General features: G+C 44.0%; 2 protein-coding genes across 2 annotated transcripts in view; both read right to left on the bottom strand.

Moving 5' to 3' along the window:
• LOC309552915 (olfactory receptor 5G26-like) overlaps positions 1-19032 on the bottom strand; it is a gene marked incomplete at both ends in the record, with an annotated part of 360843 nt that overhangs the window by 308880 nt on the left and 32931 nt on the right. The gene's annotated exons all lie outside the window — the stretch shown is intronic.
• On the bottom strand, positions 1361-2308 carry LOC309554733 (olfactory receptor 1f45-like; the record flags this gene model as incomplete). The annotated part of the gene is made up of 1 exon (XM_082256437.1): positions 1361-2308. One exon carries the CDS (start codon positions 2306-2308, stop codon positions 1361-1363), a length of 948 nt encoding a protein of 315 aa, XP_082112563.1.

Raw genomic sequence — 19032 nt, 5'->3', positions numbered from 1 at the left:
AATCCAATTTTATTTTCTTCATATCTCTCAATAACAATTATATACATTATCAAGCCACAATGCTTATCCTCCAGCACTGATTCTTATTAATAATCAATTCACTCATACAGTCATATGACTCAATGGAATTGATTTACTAAAACTGGAATGTGCAAAGTCAGCTTCTAGTTTTGTTTTAAACAAGTTGAAGTTATAAGCTGATTGGCTACCATGCACAGCTGCACCAGATTGTGCACTTTCCAGTTTTAGTAAATCGACTTCAATATGTCAACAAAATATTACATATGCTAATGTGGCAGTGCAATGTCTCTCAATGTGTTTCTCTAGAAAATATTTCACATCTTCAGGAGTATGGTTAGGGCTACTTTCTCATGACCATAACCTGTACAGGAGTATGGTCACTGAACCATCCTCCCTGGGTGAGCACATGGGCACCTGAAAGGGAGGACCTGGCATGAGGCCGGCCTCAGACTCACTTAGGTACATTGTATCAAGATAACTTAGGTAATTCAATCCATCACCCTATTGATTAGCTATTGAGTGTGGTTCAGGGAGTCTGCACAGAGCAGCCCTGATCCTCCTCTTCTTGGGTCCTCTGCTGGTACTTCTTGCTCCACCCCTTGCTGAGTGCTTTTGGGGCAGTTATAGATGTTCACCCTAGAGCCCTGCTCTGTGTGTCCATAAGACATACAGTGTGGGGCTTGGGACTGCTGGCACTCCCTCCTCAGTGGTTTTGATTGACAGCAGTGGGAACCAATGGCTCCTGCTGCTGTGTCTAAGCCAATGATGTGCAGGTGAGCCAGTACATTGATGAATCAAGATAATGCTCAGGTATGTATTTAGGGAAAGCTGAGGGGAAAGCTATATGCAGGAGGTTTTTCACCTTACTGCATAGAATTCAGTAAGATAAAAAACCTTTTGCCCTACACAACCACTTTAACAATGTTCTACATCACTGGATGGTGTGTTTCATGTTGGGTTTACATTATGGGACATTTTTAACAAAATATTTTTTTCTTCAGTGTCTTTGTCTTTGTTTCATTGGAGCTGCTTTCCAATTAAGGGTTAAGGAATGTGATAATTCATTATATTTTTGAGTTGGGTTTGAAGCCGTGTTTTCATCACAATTTCATATACTGTAATTTTTGTTTTTTTAATTGCTTTATTTTTTACAACCTAAACAAGTTCATTTAATTAAGCAGGACAAAAATAATCACTGATTGTTCCAATTTTGACACTTGCAACTTTTTAACTGAAAATAACAGACTCTAGATGTTTGCTCTTGTCTCAATAAGTTATGATAAATATATATATATATATATATATATATACAAAGAAAATGGAAACAAAGAGTTTATTCTCAAAATTTAAAGCTGTCTGTTTTGAGTTTGATGACACATTTGAGCAAGGCTTTCTTGACCTCCTGGTTCCTGAAGCTGTAGATAATAGGATTCATCAGTGGTGTCACCACAATGTACAGTAAAGACCTATATTTGTTTATGCTCGCTGTGCTGTCATCTACTGGTACCATATATACCGTGATCAAAGTTCCATAATAGACACAGACAGTAGCCAGGTGGGAGCTACATGTGGAGAAAGCCTTTCTTCGACCATAAGCAGAAGATATCCTCAGGATGATGAAGAAAATGTACATGTAAGTTATGATTATGAAAGTGAAAGGGCAAAATATCATGAATATGGAAGTTACAAAGTCTTGTAGCATCAAACTGGATGTGTCTGAGGTGGACAGCTCCAAGACTGGTCCAAAATCACAGAAAAAATGATCAATATAATTAATTCCACAGAAGTTAAATTGAACCACCACCATTATTCCACTTGATATTAGCAGGGTAACTAAGAACCAGGAGCCAAGAACCAACAAGAGGCAAACACGAGGGTTCATAAGTGAAGCATAATGCAATGGTTTGCAAACAGCCAAGTATCGATCATAGGACATAATAGCAATCAGAAAACATTGTACAAATCCAAAAATGCCAAAGACATACAACTGAGTAATGCATCCAACAAATGATACTCTTCCTTCCTCAATTAATATAATATCCAGCATCATCGGGATAACACTGGTGGTCAGTAGGACATCTGCTGTGGCCAAGTGCTTGAGGAAGAAGAACATGGGGATTTTAAGATGATCAACAGTTGTTACCAAAATGATAATCAGAAGGTTTCCACCGAGTATGATAAGGTAGGTTAAAAGAAACATAATAAATAATAGAGTTTTAAATTTGGCCAGGCCACGGAACCCAAGTAAACGAATCTGTGTAATCTGCGTCTGGTTGACCTCACACATTTCTTTTACATTAACTAAAGATTACCTAAAACTACCAGATATATGTGTTTTTCTCCTGTAAGATACAAATGGAGTACAAAATTGTAATGTACAAGGAATTCATTATGAAGAATAGCATGGGATAGCTTTACTAAAACCGGAGAGTGCAAAATCTGGTGAAGGTTCTAACTTTGGCTTGTTTAATTAAGCTTTGACAAAAAAAAAACCTGGAAGCTGATTGGTTTCTATTCAGAGCTGTACCAGATTTTGCACTCCCCAATTTTAGTAAATAAACCTCTATATTTATATTTATTTTTTATCATTTTTGTTTTTGCAAATATTTCAAAACAGGAATTAAATGCTAGGTTGACTTGACCATTTTTAGGGTGTAACATATGACATGTTCCTAAGCACCCCAATCTTCATCCCAGAGTCAGGGATTCCTCTGTCACATTTAAAACTGGTGCAGTTGTGCAGGCAGAGAGATATATTAATGAATATACTACAAGTCCTGCCTGCCATTTTGGCAAATAATCAGCGCTAATCAGCGCACTCTGACTCCATTCACACTTCTATGACTCTTTAACAGAAAGGCCATACAAAGGTATGGGCATAGAGCTGTAGGAAGTGTCTGCAGGAACCTGACATTGCACCTGTGACCCACCGATTGCAGGTGCAATACCTTGCAGGCACCTGTGAAAAAATAATAAATCATAAAATCATAAAAATAATAGAATTTGTGCATTTATTATTGTATCTTAATGATGAACATTAAATGATGAACATAATAACAGATAATATTGAGAGTTTTCTGATAAATGCAATTTTTATATTTTACACTAATCAGAAAGGTTAAAGTGGGGTGTGCTGTCTACCTACATATGTAACAAATCCAGATATATTCCTCGATTTAGCATAGTGGGCATTTTGCCTCTGGGCCATCGCTACATCCACAATTACTGCTTACAGCACAGATACAGACTCATTTTATAAAGCAAATTATTCCAAATTCTACCCTGTAACATAGCTTTACTGCATGGTCTATTGGACTTCAAATGTCTCTCCATGCCCTCAGTTCCAGCCAACCAAGCACAGGATTGTATAGGACTGTACTAACTGGGATTTTGACAGCCCTGTACTGAAAATACTCAGAGCTAAGTGCTTTCGCGGTCACAGAACTGCAGAGGAGATCCGGGAATAGATGTTGCCTGATCTCTTCCTACACGCCACCCTGATCTGAACTGTTGTGGTTCTGGGCTCCTAGAAGGAGCAGGAAAGTCCAGGAACCACTGGATGAGGGTGGTGGGTAGCATTCGACGGTCAGGTAAAAGTAATTTTATAGTTCCACAGCCACCCAGATCAGTTTTATCCTAAAAGACCGGAGGGAGCTGGTACTACAGCCATGAGCTTTTTTTAAAAAGGTTCACTCTTTGGACATACTAGACATGTCCAAAAATGGTGAACTAGTTGTTTAAGGGTAAAATGAAGGCCCAGCTACAGCTAACCATTGAGCGCACCCCTGGCAGTGTTATACAGTGCATCCGGAAATTATTGTTACAACCTTATTACAAAATGGATTAAATTAAATTTTTTCCTCAAAATTCTACAAACAATACTCCATAATGACAATGTGAAAGAAGTTTGCTGGAAATCTTTGCAAATTTATTAAAAATAAAAAATGAAAAAATCAAACGTGCATAAGTATTCACAGCATTTGCTCAATACTTTGTTGAAGCACCTTTGGTACCAATTATAGCCTCAAGTCTTTTTGAGTATGATGCTACAAGCTTAGCACACCTATTTCTGGGCAGTTTCTCCCATTCTTCTTTACAGGACCTCTCAAGCTCCATCAGGATGGAAGGAGAGCGTCGGTGCACAGCCATTTTTAGATCTCTCTGGAGATGTTCACACAGGTTAATGTCTGGGCTCTAGCTGGGCCACTCAAGGACTTTCACAGAGTTGTACTATAGCCACTCCTTTGTTATCTTGTCTGTGTGCTTAGGGTCTCTGTCCTGTTGGAAGATGAACTTTCACCCCTGTCTGAGGTCCAGAGCACTCGAGAGCAGGTTTTCATCAAGGATGTCTCTGTATTCATTCATCTTTCCCTTGATCCTTACTAGTCTCCCAGTTCCTGCCACTGAAAAACATCCCCACGCCATGATGCTGCCACCACCATGCTTCACTGTAGGGATGGTAGTGGCCAGGTGATGAGTGGTGTCTGGTTTCCTCCAGGCATGATGCTTAGGCCAAAAAGTTCAATCTTTGTTTCATCAGACCAGAGAACTTTGTTTCTAATGGTCTGAGAGTCCTTCAGGTGCCTTTTGACAAACCCCAGGCAGGCTGTCATGTGCCTTTTACTGAGGAGTGGCTTCCATCTGGCCACTCCACCATACAGGCCTGATTGGTTAAGTGCTGTAGAGATGGTTGTTCTTCTTGAAGGTTTTCTTCTCTCCACAGAGAAATGCTGGAGCTCTGTCAGAGTGACCATTGGGTTTTTGGTCACCTCCCTGACTAAGGCCCTTCTCCTCAATCGCTCAGTTTGGCCAGTCGGCCTGCTCTAGGAAGAGTCCTGGTGGTTCCAAACATCTTCCATTTACGCATGATGGAGGCCACCGTGCTCATTGGGACCTTCAATGCTGCAAAAATCTTTCTGTGCCCTTCCCCAGATCTGTCCCTCAATACAATCCTTTCTCAGAGGTCTACAGACAATTCCTTGGACTTAATGCCTTGGTTTTTGCTGTGACAAGCACTGTTAACTGTGGGACCTTTATAGACAGGTGTGTGCCTTTCCAAACCATGTACAATCAACTGAATTTACCACAGGTGGACTCCAATAAAGTTGTATAAGCATCTCAAGGGTGATCAGTGGAAACAGGATGCATCTGAGCTAAATTTTGAGTGTCATGCAGGGCTGGTGCAAGGATTTTTGACACCCTAGCAAAACCTTATTTTGCCAACCCCCCCATTGTCTCCGCCCATGACTCCACCCCCTTTGCCCTGCCAGGCCCGCACCTGCACCTCTGGACCCAGACTGAAGACAAATAGTGGCGGCTCGCTTCCTCACGCTGTCTGTGGTCTGCATGCGCCGGGCCCCCACCTGCGCCTCTGGACCTGGCCTGAAGACAATTAGTGGCAGCTTGCTTCCTCTCGCTGGCTGTGATCTGCAGGCCCCGAGCCCGTACCTGTGCCTCTGGACCCAGCACGGCGCCCCCGACTGATGTGCGCTGTAGGGAAGTATACAGTAAGGGGTAAGCAGGAGGGGAGGAGAGGAGCAGGGGGGGAGGGGGTTAAGGAGGAGGGAGAGGGGAGGAGAGGAGGAGGGGGTAAGGAGGGGAGGAGAGGAGGGGAGAGGAGGGGGAGGAGAGGAGAGGAGGGGAGGAGAGAGGAGGGGGGAGAGGAGGAGGGGGGGAGAGGAGGAGGAGGGGGGAAAGGAGAAGGGAGGGGGAGAGGAGGAGGAGAGGGGGAGGAGGAGGGGTGATGAGGGGAGAGGAGGGGAGAGGAGGGGGGAAGAGAGGAGGGAGAGGAAGGGGATAACATCACGCATTTGAGGAGTCTAAGGACATATAAGTCTCTTATAAATACACTACACAGTCAGTTATAGAATATAAAATGTGTTCTTTATTGTTCACAGTTCACTTACCACCAGGGCTCTGCTCTGCTGCCAATGGCTCTCTCTCTCAGTCTCCAGACACCAGCCCTGCCTTGGCAGTGTCTCCTGTCCAGGCACCTCCAGCTGTGTCACATACCACACATCCAGGTACCAACCCCCGGAGCGTCACTGGTCGGATCATCACGTGACTCTGCTCTGCTCTGCTGCTGGATAAAGGGGAGAGGAAAAGGGCAGAGCAGAGCTGCCTGGCTGTGGTAACTGGTCTCAACATGGATCATGGGAGGGGCCAGGGATGGATGATCACCGCTTCTAAAGCTCTGTACTTGCACCAAAAAGTCTCTGAGAGAGACAGACAGGTCACAAACTGTGATCTGCCTGTCACTGATCATAGAGGCGTGGGCCGCCTCTGTTCTCTCAGTGTCAGGACTCAGGAGACTGTCAGGACTCCGAGACCGTGACGTCAGGTCGGTTCTTCAGTGCTGCCACAGCGCCTATACACTCAGTGATGGTCCGGAGCGGCTACACAGCACAGGCGGTGGTGGGACACGGGAGAGGAAGGCTGAGTAGGGAAACCAGTGGCTAGGTGCCCTAGGTGGCTGCCTAACTTGCTTAGTGGTAGCACTGACCCTGGTGTCATGGCAAAGGCTGTAAATACCGTATTTATAGCATATAACACGCGCCGGCGTATAACACGCACACCAATATTTAGAGAGAAATTTCAGGAAAAAAAGTTTAAATTTAAAATAAACAGCTTTGAACTCAGAACATTTGTTTTTTTTTTTAATCAAATGGTATCTCAACAGTGCACATGAATGCAGCCTCATCAGCAGTCCAACAATGCATCCTCATCAGCAGTGTCCTTATATGCAGCCCACCAGCAGTGTCCTTATATGCAGCCCACCAGCAGTGTCCATGTATGCAGCCCACCAGCAGTGTCCATAATGCAGCCCACCAGCAGTGTCCATAATGCAGCCCACCAGCAGTGTCCATAATGCAGCCCACCAGCAGTGTGCATGCAGCCTCGCAAGCGCAATGTCCAAATATGCAGCCTCGCAAGCGCCAGTGGAACTGACCAAATTTGTTTTAAAAAAGGCCGGGAAGGAGCGTCGAGAGCAGAAGGGGCGGGCCGGGCCGAGGAGAAGGAAGGACTAGCTGTCTGTCATAAGAGCAGAAGGGGGCGGGCCGGGCCAAGGAGAAGGAAGGACTAGCTGTCTGTCATAAGAGCAGAAGGGGGCGGGGCGGGCCGAGGAGAAGGAAGAACTAGCGAGCGCAGTCATCGGAAGTCCCGCCTCCTCTGCCGAGACGTGTGACGTCTGTCATAGGCGGGACTTCCGATGACTGCGCTCGCTCGTTCTCCTCGGCCCGGCCCGCCCCCTTCTGCTCTTATGACAGCTTGTCCTTCCTTCTGCTCGACCCGGCCCGCCCCCTTCTGCTCTCGGCAATGCTTCCTGGACGTTTTTTTTTGTTAAGATCGGCGTATAACACGCACTGCTGCTTTTTCCTCCATTATTAGGAGGAAAAAGTGCGTGTTATACGACGATAAATACGGTACTTATGTACATATGATTTTTTTTTTTTTCATTTTTTATTTTTAATAAATTTGCAAAGATTTCAAACCAACTTCTTTCACCTTGTCATTATGGGGTATTGTTTGTAGAATTTTGAGAAAAATAATGAATTTAATCTATTTTGGAAAAAGGCTATAACATAACAAAATGCGGAAAAAGGGAAGTGCTGTGAAAACTTTCCAGATGCACTGTATGAGAGGGACCTGGAATAGCTTTAGGTAAATGTATTTGTATGTATTTTTTGTAATAAAAGTATTCACAACACTTTTGGGGAAAAAAATGACACAATTTTAAAGGTGGCACTGATATGCAACACTGATGGGCACTGATGTGCATCACTGATGGGCACTGATAGGTGGCACTCATGGGTACGAATAGGCAGCACTGATGAGCAATGATAAGCAGCACTTATGGGCACTGATAGGCGGCACTGATGAGGAGGCACTGACTTGCATTACTGATGGGCACTAAAAGGCAGCACTGATGATCACTGGTTGGCATCAATGATGGACACTGATTGGCACTATTGGTGGGTACAGTTTGGCATCACTGATGGGCAAAGGTGGGCTTCACTGGGGGTGCACTGGCAGGCATCGCTGATGGGGCTGCACTGATAAACAATGCACTGATTATCAGCACAGCCCCCCCCCCCCCCCCGTCATTAGAGCCGCTTATCCGTCTCCTCTACTCAAGCCCTGTCAGCATGAGTAGAGAAATGCTGACAACTGCCACTTCCTATTCACACTGTGATCAGCTATGATTGGACACAGCTGATTATGTAGTAAAGAGCCTACGTCATAGGCTCTTTACCATGATTGGAGATGCAGTGTGTCCAGGCGACACACACTGAACCATCGATCGCCGTGAGGGTGCACACAGGGGCTTGTTTTGAAGGACATCATAGATGTCCAATCAGGACAATAAAGCCCCCGCCTGGCCATCATTCTACTATAGACCAGGCAGAAAGGTGTTAATAACAGTTGTTACAAACCAGCTTATTTGTTCACCTTCATTTGGTGAGTCTGTTTCCACTGGAGTTATTTGCGTGGGTATTGGAACAGATTTCTGTCTGAAAGAAAGAAACACCTGAACATGCTCCACATTCATTCAGACTGCATAGGATGTGTATTTTTTACACTTTGGGGGGTACTAAAACTGGAGCACTCAGAATCTGGTGCAGCTTTGCATGGTAGCCAATCAGCTTCTAACCTCAGCTTGTTTAAAGAGGAAGTAAACCCTCCTCTGACACTTTTACCTATAGGTAAGCCTATGATAAGGCTTACCTATAGGTACTGTAAATATCTTCTAAACATGCACCGTTTAGGAGATATTTACCTTACATTCAGCCAGTGACGTCACTGGCGCATGCGCTCTGAAGGAATGGCCGCTGGTGCCGTTCCTTCAGAACTCCGTGCCGTGACCGTTGGCTCCCACGCACGTGCGCGGGAGTGACGTCACCGCGGCTCCGGCCAATCAGATGGCTGGATGCCGCGACCCCGGAAGACGGGCGACTGGACATGTCGCCCGTCATACAGCTGAGCGGGCGGCACGGCGGGGGCTCGTTCTAAAGTAAGTATTTCATAATGAGCTAGTATGCGATGCATACTAGCTCATTATGTGTTTGTCTTTCAGGGTGAAAAAGAAAAAAAAAAGGGTTTACAACCTCTTTAATTAGCCTTTGACAAAAAAAAAAAAAAAAAATGGAAGCTGATTGGTTTCTATGTAGAGCTGCACCAGGTTTTGCACGCTACAGTTTTAGTCAACCCCCCTCCCCCTTTCCTTGTTGTCCTCTTAGGAGTGGATCATTTGGAGATTGAACTGCACCTGAGAAGGATTTGCACAACATAGGGATAGTATTTTCAGCTGATACATATTTGCACCTATTTCATACCGAAGTCTATTTACATAACATTGGTCCAATTATTGTATTTTTTAAATGATGTATCTATTTATTGCTGTATTATATCGGTTTGCAAGTATCACATCTTGCAGGACAGCTTCTAAATGAAGAGCAAAATACAATATAAAGATCTGTAAAAAAATAAATAAATAATAATAATTCCTATACTAAATGCTATCATTACAAATATTAACTCCATACAGTCCCCAGAATACAATATGTTTTGCTACAGTGTGTCTTTAAGGGTAGGAGAGCAATATGTAGCATTTAAAAGTAAATTCCAGAGAAAAGGGGAGAAAAGTCTTGGATATAAAAGAACAAGAAAGTGGCTGTAAACAAGGAAAGGGCAAGCTGGGTGCTGAGACTGTTTTCCAAGGCACGTCTGGAAACTAACAAAGACATAATTGGAAAGCATAGATATGTGAGAGCTTAGTAGGTTCGATTCTGACAAGAGTAAAGCTGGCTATACACTAATAGATTTCTGAATGGGAAAAAAAAAAACTGTAGGAAAATTCTCAGTACACTCGGCAGATCAACCACTGCTGGAGCGGAAGATTTTCCCCCTTAATGACCAGGCCACTGGCCATTTTTTGCGATTCGCCACTGCGTTACATTAATGGACATTTGCACAGTAGTGCGACGCTGTACCCAAATAAAATTGATGTCCTTTTTTTCCAACAAATAGAGCTTTATTTTGATGGTATTTGATCCCCTCTGGGATTTTTTTTTTTTTTGCGCTATAAACAAAAAAAGAGCGACGATTCTGAAAAAAAAAAAATAAATCACATTCTGCTATATAACATTCCCAATAAAAAAATTATAAAATCAAATTTTTTTCATCATTTTAGGCCAATTTGTATTCTGCTACATAGTTTTGATTAAAAAATTCCCAATAAGCGTATTTTTTTTTATTTACTTATTTATTTTTAGCGGGACTGGGACATTGCGGCGGACAGATCCCCTAACTGAAATTTTTAACATTTTTGGGGGTACCAGTGACATTACTACAGTAATCAGTGCTAAAAATATGCACTGTTACTGTAATAATGACACTGGCAGGATAAAGGTTAACACAGGGGTGATCAAAGGGTTAAATGTGAGCCTAGGGGTGTTTTCTAACTGTGGGGGGGGGGTGGGGGTGGGCTTGTGAAATCAACACAGAGACCTGTGAGCCTAAATAGGAGGAACACAGGAGTTCTGTGCTGATAGCTGAGAGAACAACGGTCTGCTGTGTTTACATCAGCAGACTGCCGTTCTCTCTTCACGGGGAGTGATCACGGGTGCCCGGCAGCAATTGTGCCCACCAGCCTCGTGGATCAGCTTCTCCGCTGGCAAGTGGACACGCGCGTGCCCCCAGGATCGCTCATGCGAACTGCCATACAGGTACAGCGAATCGCGGTAACCTGCTGACCTGCCACCGTATAACTGCAGCTCCTGGTCAGCAAGTAGTTAGGAAAAATTATTTAAAAGTAGTTAAAATTTTTGTTTGCTTTTAATATTCAAATTTGGGCTTTACTAAACAAAAGCCACAAATACTGTTAAAAAATGTGTTCGCTCAAGAAAATGATTTCACTTGAATGTCAGTTTGACCCCACTATTAGAAAATTGAACACATGTTTTTAAAATATTGACCTAAATTCTATTAGTGTATAGCCAGCTTTACTCCAAAACAGTGGTCTCCAATCTGCAGCTCGGGGGGCCAGATGTGGCCCTTTGATTGCTTTTATCCGTCCCTTTCGGCACTATTCTTCCCACTGATATGAGACACTATTCTGCCAACTGACACTAACAATAGGGTACCATTTCTCCCACTGACACCAACAATGGGCCACTATTCCTCCCAGTGATGCCAACAATGGGGCACTATTCCTACCACCAATACCAAATGTGGCCATGTTTACTCCCACTGATGCCAGGAAAATGTCCTCTCCTGCTGGCCACAGTCAGGCTGTGACAGACCCCAACCAGGACAAGGGCTTTCGGAGAGGACTAGGGGCAAGCCTCCTACCTACTGATTATGGCCCATGGAGAGAGCAGATCATTCTCTAATGATGGACCACCACTTAACGGATGCTAAGGGCAAGGCTTGGCTTACTTCTCTGAATAAGGACAATAAAACTTCCCTTCTGGAGTGGATGGAAGGGTGTAATATTAATCTTGTACAGGCCAATGATCAGAGGAAATATGGATCCGGCAGACTAGGTTGGAGAGGTTCCTTATTTGGGAAAGAAATATTTATCAACCATAATCCTCAAGAGATTTATGAAGATAAATAATTCCACAATGTGTCTAGTGGACAGAATACAGTACACAAGGTTGTGTCTCTCCCATTGTTAATTGGGTCACCTTTTTTTTATCTCTGTCTGCTAGTAATGTGTCCACTCCACCATGGCTGGTTTAAGTGTCTAGTTAATTAGCTCATGTTAATTATATCACTGTCAGCTTTTAGTTGCTAAAGGTGGTGGATTAGCATAGTTTATGTTTTCTGTCCCTTAGTTAAGTTAATTATATTCCTGTAGTTTACTTTGCATAGCGATAATGTAATCAGGCTCACCTGACCTGGTGTACTATAAACTATGAGTTTTCAATAAACAGGTCCAGTTCTCATACAAGCTATTGTTGGCTAGTCTTGTATGGTCAGCTATAATATCTAGTTTCCTATGTCCAGACTGGAGAAAGCTACTGTATATATCCGGACAGAAGCACCTAAGTGGGGGGCTGGATGGTTCCGTCACACCGGCCCCCCTAAAGTTTGAAGGACAATAAACTGGCCCTTTGTTTAGAAAGTTTAGAAAGGCAATGGTCTTGTTAGTTTGTTAGTACAATCTAATTCACTTTGTAACTGCATCTAACATATTACAACTCAGTTTATTCACATAAAATATCAACTTAGAATCCTTAGAAGGACTAGATAGATGAATTACTGTTTTATATTTTTGTAATTCCAGAAAAGATACATTGAATCACATTAAGCCCAAATATTGAAATGTAAAACAATTTCTGACTTACCTTTCCTACAGTTTCTTAGGATTGAGATAGGAGTTCTATAATGGCAAGCCATTGTCTTTGTGGGTTCTGGAGACAAATACCAATGTTGCCTATGTATTGCATGTCTTTAAAACATACTGTGTGTATTAATATTTACATTCCTATATATTTTAAGAATTCCTTCGATGTATGAGAATTAGAACTCTAGAGGAGGAAAAAAAATAAAAAAACAAAACACTGATTGTGTAGCAATACTAATATTTTACTTACGGTATGATGTGTTTCTCTCAGAACAGATGGGAGTGAGTGTAAATATGTTATATTTAATTATAGCTCTATTCATCCGTAAGGTGTGCAGAAAACTGTACTTTGTAAGTGTCATTTTTCAGGTCCTACCCCTATTTATTTTGGTAGAAGGGACCGCACTGGGGAATTGACAATATTCCATGTCTATCCCCAGAGTCTACAAATGATGAAAGGTCGCTTCTGTGCATGATGCTAATTAATGTCTAGCAAAATCAGCAGAATTACCTTACACCTAATCTCCAGTATTAATACGCAGTAATTAAATATTACTAAAAAAAAAGATATATATATATATACATATATATATATATATATATATATATATATATATATATACGCACACACACACACACTATATTACCAAAAGTATTGGGACTCCTGCCTTTACACGCACATGAACTTTAATGCCATCTTAGTCTTAGTCCCTAGAGTTCAAGATTAAGTTGGCCCACCATTTGACGCTATACCAGCTTCACTCTTCTGGTAAGGCTGTCCACAAGGTTTAGGAGTGTGTCTGTGGGAATGTTTGACCATTCTTCTGGAAGCGCATTTGTGAGGTCAGGCACTGATGTTGGAGAGAAGGCATGGCTCGCAGTCTTTGCTCTAATTCATCCCAAAGGTGTTTTATCGGATTGAGGTCAGGACTCTTTGCAGGCCTGTCAAGTTCCTACACCCCAAACTCGCTCATCCATGTCTTTATGGACCTTGCTTTGTGCACTAGTCCTAATCATTTGGTGGAGTGGGGATTATGGTGTGGGGTTGTTTTTCAGGGGTTGGGCTTGCCCCCCCCCCCAGTTCCAGTGAAGGTAACTCTTAAGGCGTCTGCATACCAAGACATTTTGGATTATTTCATGCTCCAAACTTTGTGGGAACAGTTTGGGGACGGCCCCTTCCTGTTCCAACATGACTTTGTACCAGTGAACAAAGCAAAGTTCATAAAGACATGGATGAGCAAGTTTGGGGTGGAGAAACTTGATTAGCCTGCACAGAGTCCTGACCTCAACCCGACAGAACACCTTTGGGATGAATTAGAGCGGAGTCTTCAAGCCAGGTCCTCTTGTCCAACATCAGTGCCCGACCTCACAAATGCGCTTCTGGAAGAATGGTCAAACATTCCCATAGACACACTCCTAAACCTTGTGGACAGCCTTCCCAAAGGATTTGAAGCTGTTATAGCTGCAAAGAGTGGGCCAACTCATTATTTAATAATTAGGCATTTGCATTCATGTCAATTAGGACACAGAGGCTTCACATACTGTACACAGCTGCTGCTCCAAATTTGACACCTTTTCAGGTGCAGGTACGTGTCCACAAACTCAAACTCTCTGCGTTCAAGGACACGCATCTGCACAGATGTTAAATAGGGAGCAGCTGTGTTTTTGCAGCCACTGCGTCCCAATTGGCACGAATGGGACTTCCTGCACATGGAATCTTGGAACACCTGTGCATCTTCTGCGGGCAAAAAAAAAGCATAGCACAGATGTTCACTTTAGTACACTCATTAGAATGAGGCCTTATTGTAAAAACCATTAAGGATCCTGGGTGATGTCATTGACCATATTTGTTAATTTATATTGATCAGCATCCTTGCTGGTTTGTTTACAAACAGAAGCTGGCCAGGGATTTGCCATTTTGAGGTGGTAGTGTGGTGGATAATATTGCTGGGTGGCAGGTCATTATGGCATGGGGCAATATTGTAGGGTGCACGGGTCATCATGATTCATGCTGGATCTACTTTGCTGAACAGGGGAATTGTTGACGGATTTACATTTTGGGATATTGTTTATTTTTTTTTCGTAATGTAAGTAAAGGACTTTGTCTATTTGTACCTTTTTGTGGGTGCAAATAATAAGGGGTACTAATGTACTCCTGGCTGGATACCAATGTACTCATGGCTAGGGGTTCTTTCCATAAGTGGGTACTTTATTTAAGTAGGTAAACTTTGGGTCCACTTCAGCTGAATGTCTCATCTGAACATCTCTCCTCTGTCCCTTCACAGGTTTGTTGCTGGTTCACATCCACCCAAAACTGAAAACTGACTGATTACTTTCATTGTGTCTGCGTGTCTCTGGTATGTTGCTGATTTTGCTATCTGTAGCCCTATTCACATGTTTATTTTGCTCTTTAGTGTCTTACCTAAATTATGGACTTATCCTATCTTTACAACTCAGCCATCTTGCAAGCCTGATTCTGATGTGAAAAGTTTGCTGTGCTAGCCAGGTATCCTTTTTTAAATCCTGATTGATTAATTGACAAATAACCACCCCCACCCTTAACAGTACGAAGCTAGACTATGGGGAAAGCACTTGGCTGAGCGGCACATGGAAGGGGTTCTTTCCATAAGTGGGTACTTTAATTAGGTGGGTGCACTTCGGCTCTGTACTTTAGCGACTGCATGAACCGAGAAATACCCGGCAGACTACTTTGAAAAACACCAACACACTGCAGGTGACCTCGTTTCCCCATTTTACTTCTCCTTTGTCTCTGTAACCTGCATTCTCTACCCCTCCGTCTGACAGTTGTGTCCTCTTTCCTTAAATTCTACACCCACACACTAATAAAACCTCCAGGATGAAGAAAAAGGAACGGCTGCACTCCAGATGAAGTCAAATTCCAGGTTTATTGACAGGACATCCCAATGTGACAATAGTGACAAGGTAGACGCGTTTCACACACTACAATGTGTGCTTAATCATGATTAAGCACACATTGTAGTGTGTGAAACGCGTCTACCTTTTCACTATTGTCACATTGGGATGCCCAGTCAATAAACCTGGATTTTGACCTCATTTGGAGTGCAGCCGTTCCTTTTTCTTTATTGATTATCCACGGAGGCGAGCCGGGGCGTGCACCGGTGTTGTCATCAGGCTTTCATACCCCCTTGAGCAGTGAGTTTCTTTCTTTTGATTGCAAAACCTCCAGGATGGTGGGGCTTGTCCCCAGGGCCGGACTGGCGTACCGGGATACCGGGAATTTTCCCGATGGGCCGCCGGCCCTGGGGCCGCTTTAAGATGCGGCCCAGTGACAGATACACTCTTGGAGTCTTTCCTACATCAGCCGCTATGAGCGGCATGACGTCACATCCGGCGGTAGCGGCTGCATGGCGGTGGATCATCTGACTGTCTGCATGACGGTCACGGCGCCGATCCCTCCCACATCTCACAGACGCCACCAGCAGCAGCAGCATGTTCGCAGCCCAAGTCACACTGTATGACTGAGAGTGACTGAAGGAAGAGCAGAGCAGAGCCTGAGTCAGCACAGCCAGGCAAGAGTAAATGGGCTGGGGCCTGGGGGACCTCGTCCTCTTGCATTTGGGGGAGAGAATCAGCATATTAGGGTCCCTAATGCTAACCTACCCCCCATACAATGCTTATCTGCCATCCCCCCTGGGGCCCCTCCCCCTAATACAATGTTGTTCCCCTCCTCCTAATACAATGTTGTTCCCCTCCTCCTAATACAATGCTAACCCCCCTCCCCCTAATAAAATGATGACCTCCCCCTAATACAATGCTGATCCCCCCCCCCAAATTTAGGGGGAGGGAGGGGAAACAGCATTGTATTAGGGGGAGGTCATCATTTTATTAGGGGGAGCGGGGTTAGCATTGTATTAGGAGGAGGGGAACAGCATTGTATTAGGGGGATCAGCATTGTATTAGGGGGAGGGGGATAAGCATTGTATTAGGGCCCCTGATAATTCTGACATCTCCTGTACCATGTCCGCACAGCCCCTGACATGTCTTGTACCATGTCCGCACAGCCCCTGACATGCCCTGTACCATGTCCGCACAGCCCCTGACATGTCCTGTATCATGTCCGCACAGCCCCTGACATGTCCTGCACCATGTCCGCACAGCCCCTGACATGTCCTGCACCATGTCCGCACAGCCCCTGACATGTCCTGTACCATGTCCGCACAGCCCCTGACATGTCCTGCGCCATGTCCGCACAGCCCCTGACATGTCCTGCGCCATGTCCGCACAGCCTCTGACCTGTCCTGCGCCATGTACGCACAGCCTCTGACCTCTCCTGTGCCATGTCCGCACAGCCTCTGACCTCTCTTGTGCCATGTCCGCACATCCTCTGACCTCTCCTGTGCCATGTCCGCACATCCACTGACCTCTCCTGTGCCATGTCCGCACATCCTCTGACATCTCCTGTGCCATGTCCGCACATCCTCTGACATCTCCTGTGCCATGTCCGCACATCCTCTGACATCGCCTGTGCCATGTCCGCACATCCTCTGACATCTCCTGTGCCATGTCCGCACATCCTCTGACATCGCCTGTGCCATGTCCGCACATCCTCTGACATCTCCTGTGCCATGTCCGCACATCCTCTGACATCTCCTGTGCCATGTCCGCACATCCTCTGACATCTCCTGTGCCATGTCCGCCCATCCTCTGACCTCTCCTGTGCCATGTATGCACATCCTCTGACCTCTCCTGTGTCATGTCCGCACATCCTCTGACCTCTCCTTTACCATGTCCGCACTTTTACCACTTTTAACTAGAATTTGCTCTTTTATATATAAAGCCCTATATGCTTTTATAACTATCTTATCTATGATAGTACACTCTTCAAATTTGCTTTAAAATGCATGGCTTTCCCTTTTATGAACAAGAAAGTAATGGCGTTATGCTGTTGGGCCGGTATAATAATGCTATGGGGCTGGTATGAAATTGTTTCCAGGGCTGAATTTTATTCCCAGTCCGGCCCTGCTTGTCCCTTCCTATAAATCTTGCTCCATATTACTTCTCTCACCCTTCTGCTTCTTCTAAAATCTGTAGATATATCCCCAGACCCTGGGCCTCCAGCATTTAACCCAATGCTCCCATCAACTCATGCCTTCTGGCAGTCGCAATGAACACAATTTAGTTTCCATTCCTCTTCTTCCCAAAACCTGCCTCTCCTTCCCTTCCACCCTTTTTGAAAGCCCCCTCTGTTTGTAACAAAATCACCTATATCCATGACCTCTTTATCACTAACTCCTTTAATCTACTTCCCCTTATTGAAACCTTGCTTCATGTATTTAACACTGCTTCTCATGCTTCACTCTTCCATGGGGGCCTTTTCTGGACTCACTCTCCCAGACCCAGTGGATGAAAAGGAAGGTGGAGTGGAAATCCTTCTACCAACATCACTACCTTAATATTTTCAAGCTGTTCCTGCCTTCCACCTCCTCTCCCTCCATCCAACAAACAATTACCTGTAGAAACCTTAACCCTTCTCTTCTGTGCTGCTGATCATCTCTATGATAAAATGTCACCCCTTTTATGCCCCAACCTTGCCATATCTGTCTACAATAGTTCACTGTGATCCTCTAGACACACTCGCCCCCCCTCACTACACACAGAATCTGGCCCGACCCCTACATCCCTGGCAAACAGATGACACCAGAAGTCTCAAAAACGTAGCTATACTCTTGAGCATTTGCGGTGTAAGACAATATGTCCAAAGCTTTAGGGTAATCTTTAGCCTTGTAATCTAAATGCAATTTACTGACAAAAGCTGAACCATGTTAGCTATTCTGGTTTGGGAAGACATTTTATAGAAGAACAAGGGTTCAAATTAATGAAGTATTGGCATTATAGTATGAGAAGTCAAAAAGTGTCACCTTCAGTACGTCTTTTAAAATTGAATCATTTAAAATTATTATTAGTAGTCTGCATTATTTTCACTAGGACTACAAAAAACGCCAACTATAATTAGGGGCCCTATAATCCACCTCCTATTAGCTACTAGATTGTCTTTGGTGAAACACTGGAAGAATACTCGGGTCCCCTCCATAACCGATATTATCCAAATGACACACACCCATGCGGGATATGAACTATCCTACTCTTCTGCTACAGGTAGTTTTCATAAAACAAAACTGGCTTTGGATAAATGGTGCATTTGGTATGATCAAACTCAACCCATTTGTATAGTTCTCTCCTCTCTTCACTTTCTGTAGTAAAATTCACGCAGACCGCATAAGATTAATCATAATAATAATAACACATTTTCTGTAAATTATTTATTTTATTTTTATTTTTGGTTTTGCGCAAGTTGCATGTTTCATGCTCTTCAGCAATATGTACAATGGAAAGGCTCAGGCCCAGGAATGGTTTGTACAGTTGATACATATGTAGTCAGTGATGGATTCTGGATATTGGGGGAGGGTCCCCTCCACCCCCTGGACACAGTGTGCTCCCGGTGGGGTGTCTGGGGTGTGGGGCCTCTGCTTTACAGAGGTGAGTAGGCGTTGTGGGGGCGGACCCCTCCCATCTGCCCTGGATGTTCAATAATTCAATAACTTACTGTTTATTGTTCTTTGTTTACTTGACTTAAACCATCTCAAGAATTGTTTGACTACATCTCTAATATGTCCAAT

This window comes from Pelophylax lessonae, assembly GCF_965119305.1.
Source record: "Pelophylax lessonae genome assembly, chromosome: 4".
NCBI classification, from domain to species: Eukaryota; Metazoa; Chordata; class Amphibia; order Anura; family Ranidae; genus Pelophylax; species Pelophylax lessonae.
Note: the sequence above shows the minus strand (reverse complement) of the source record. Positions and strands in the feature narration are given on the sequence as shown.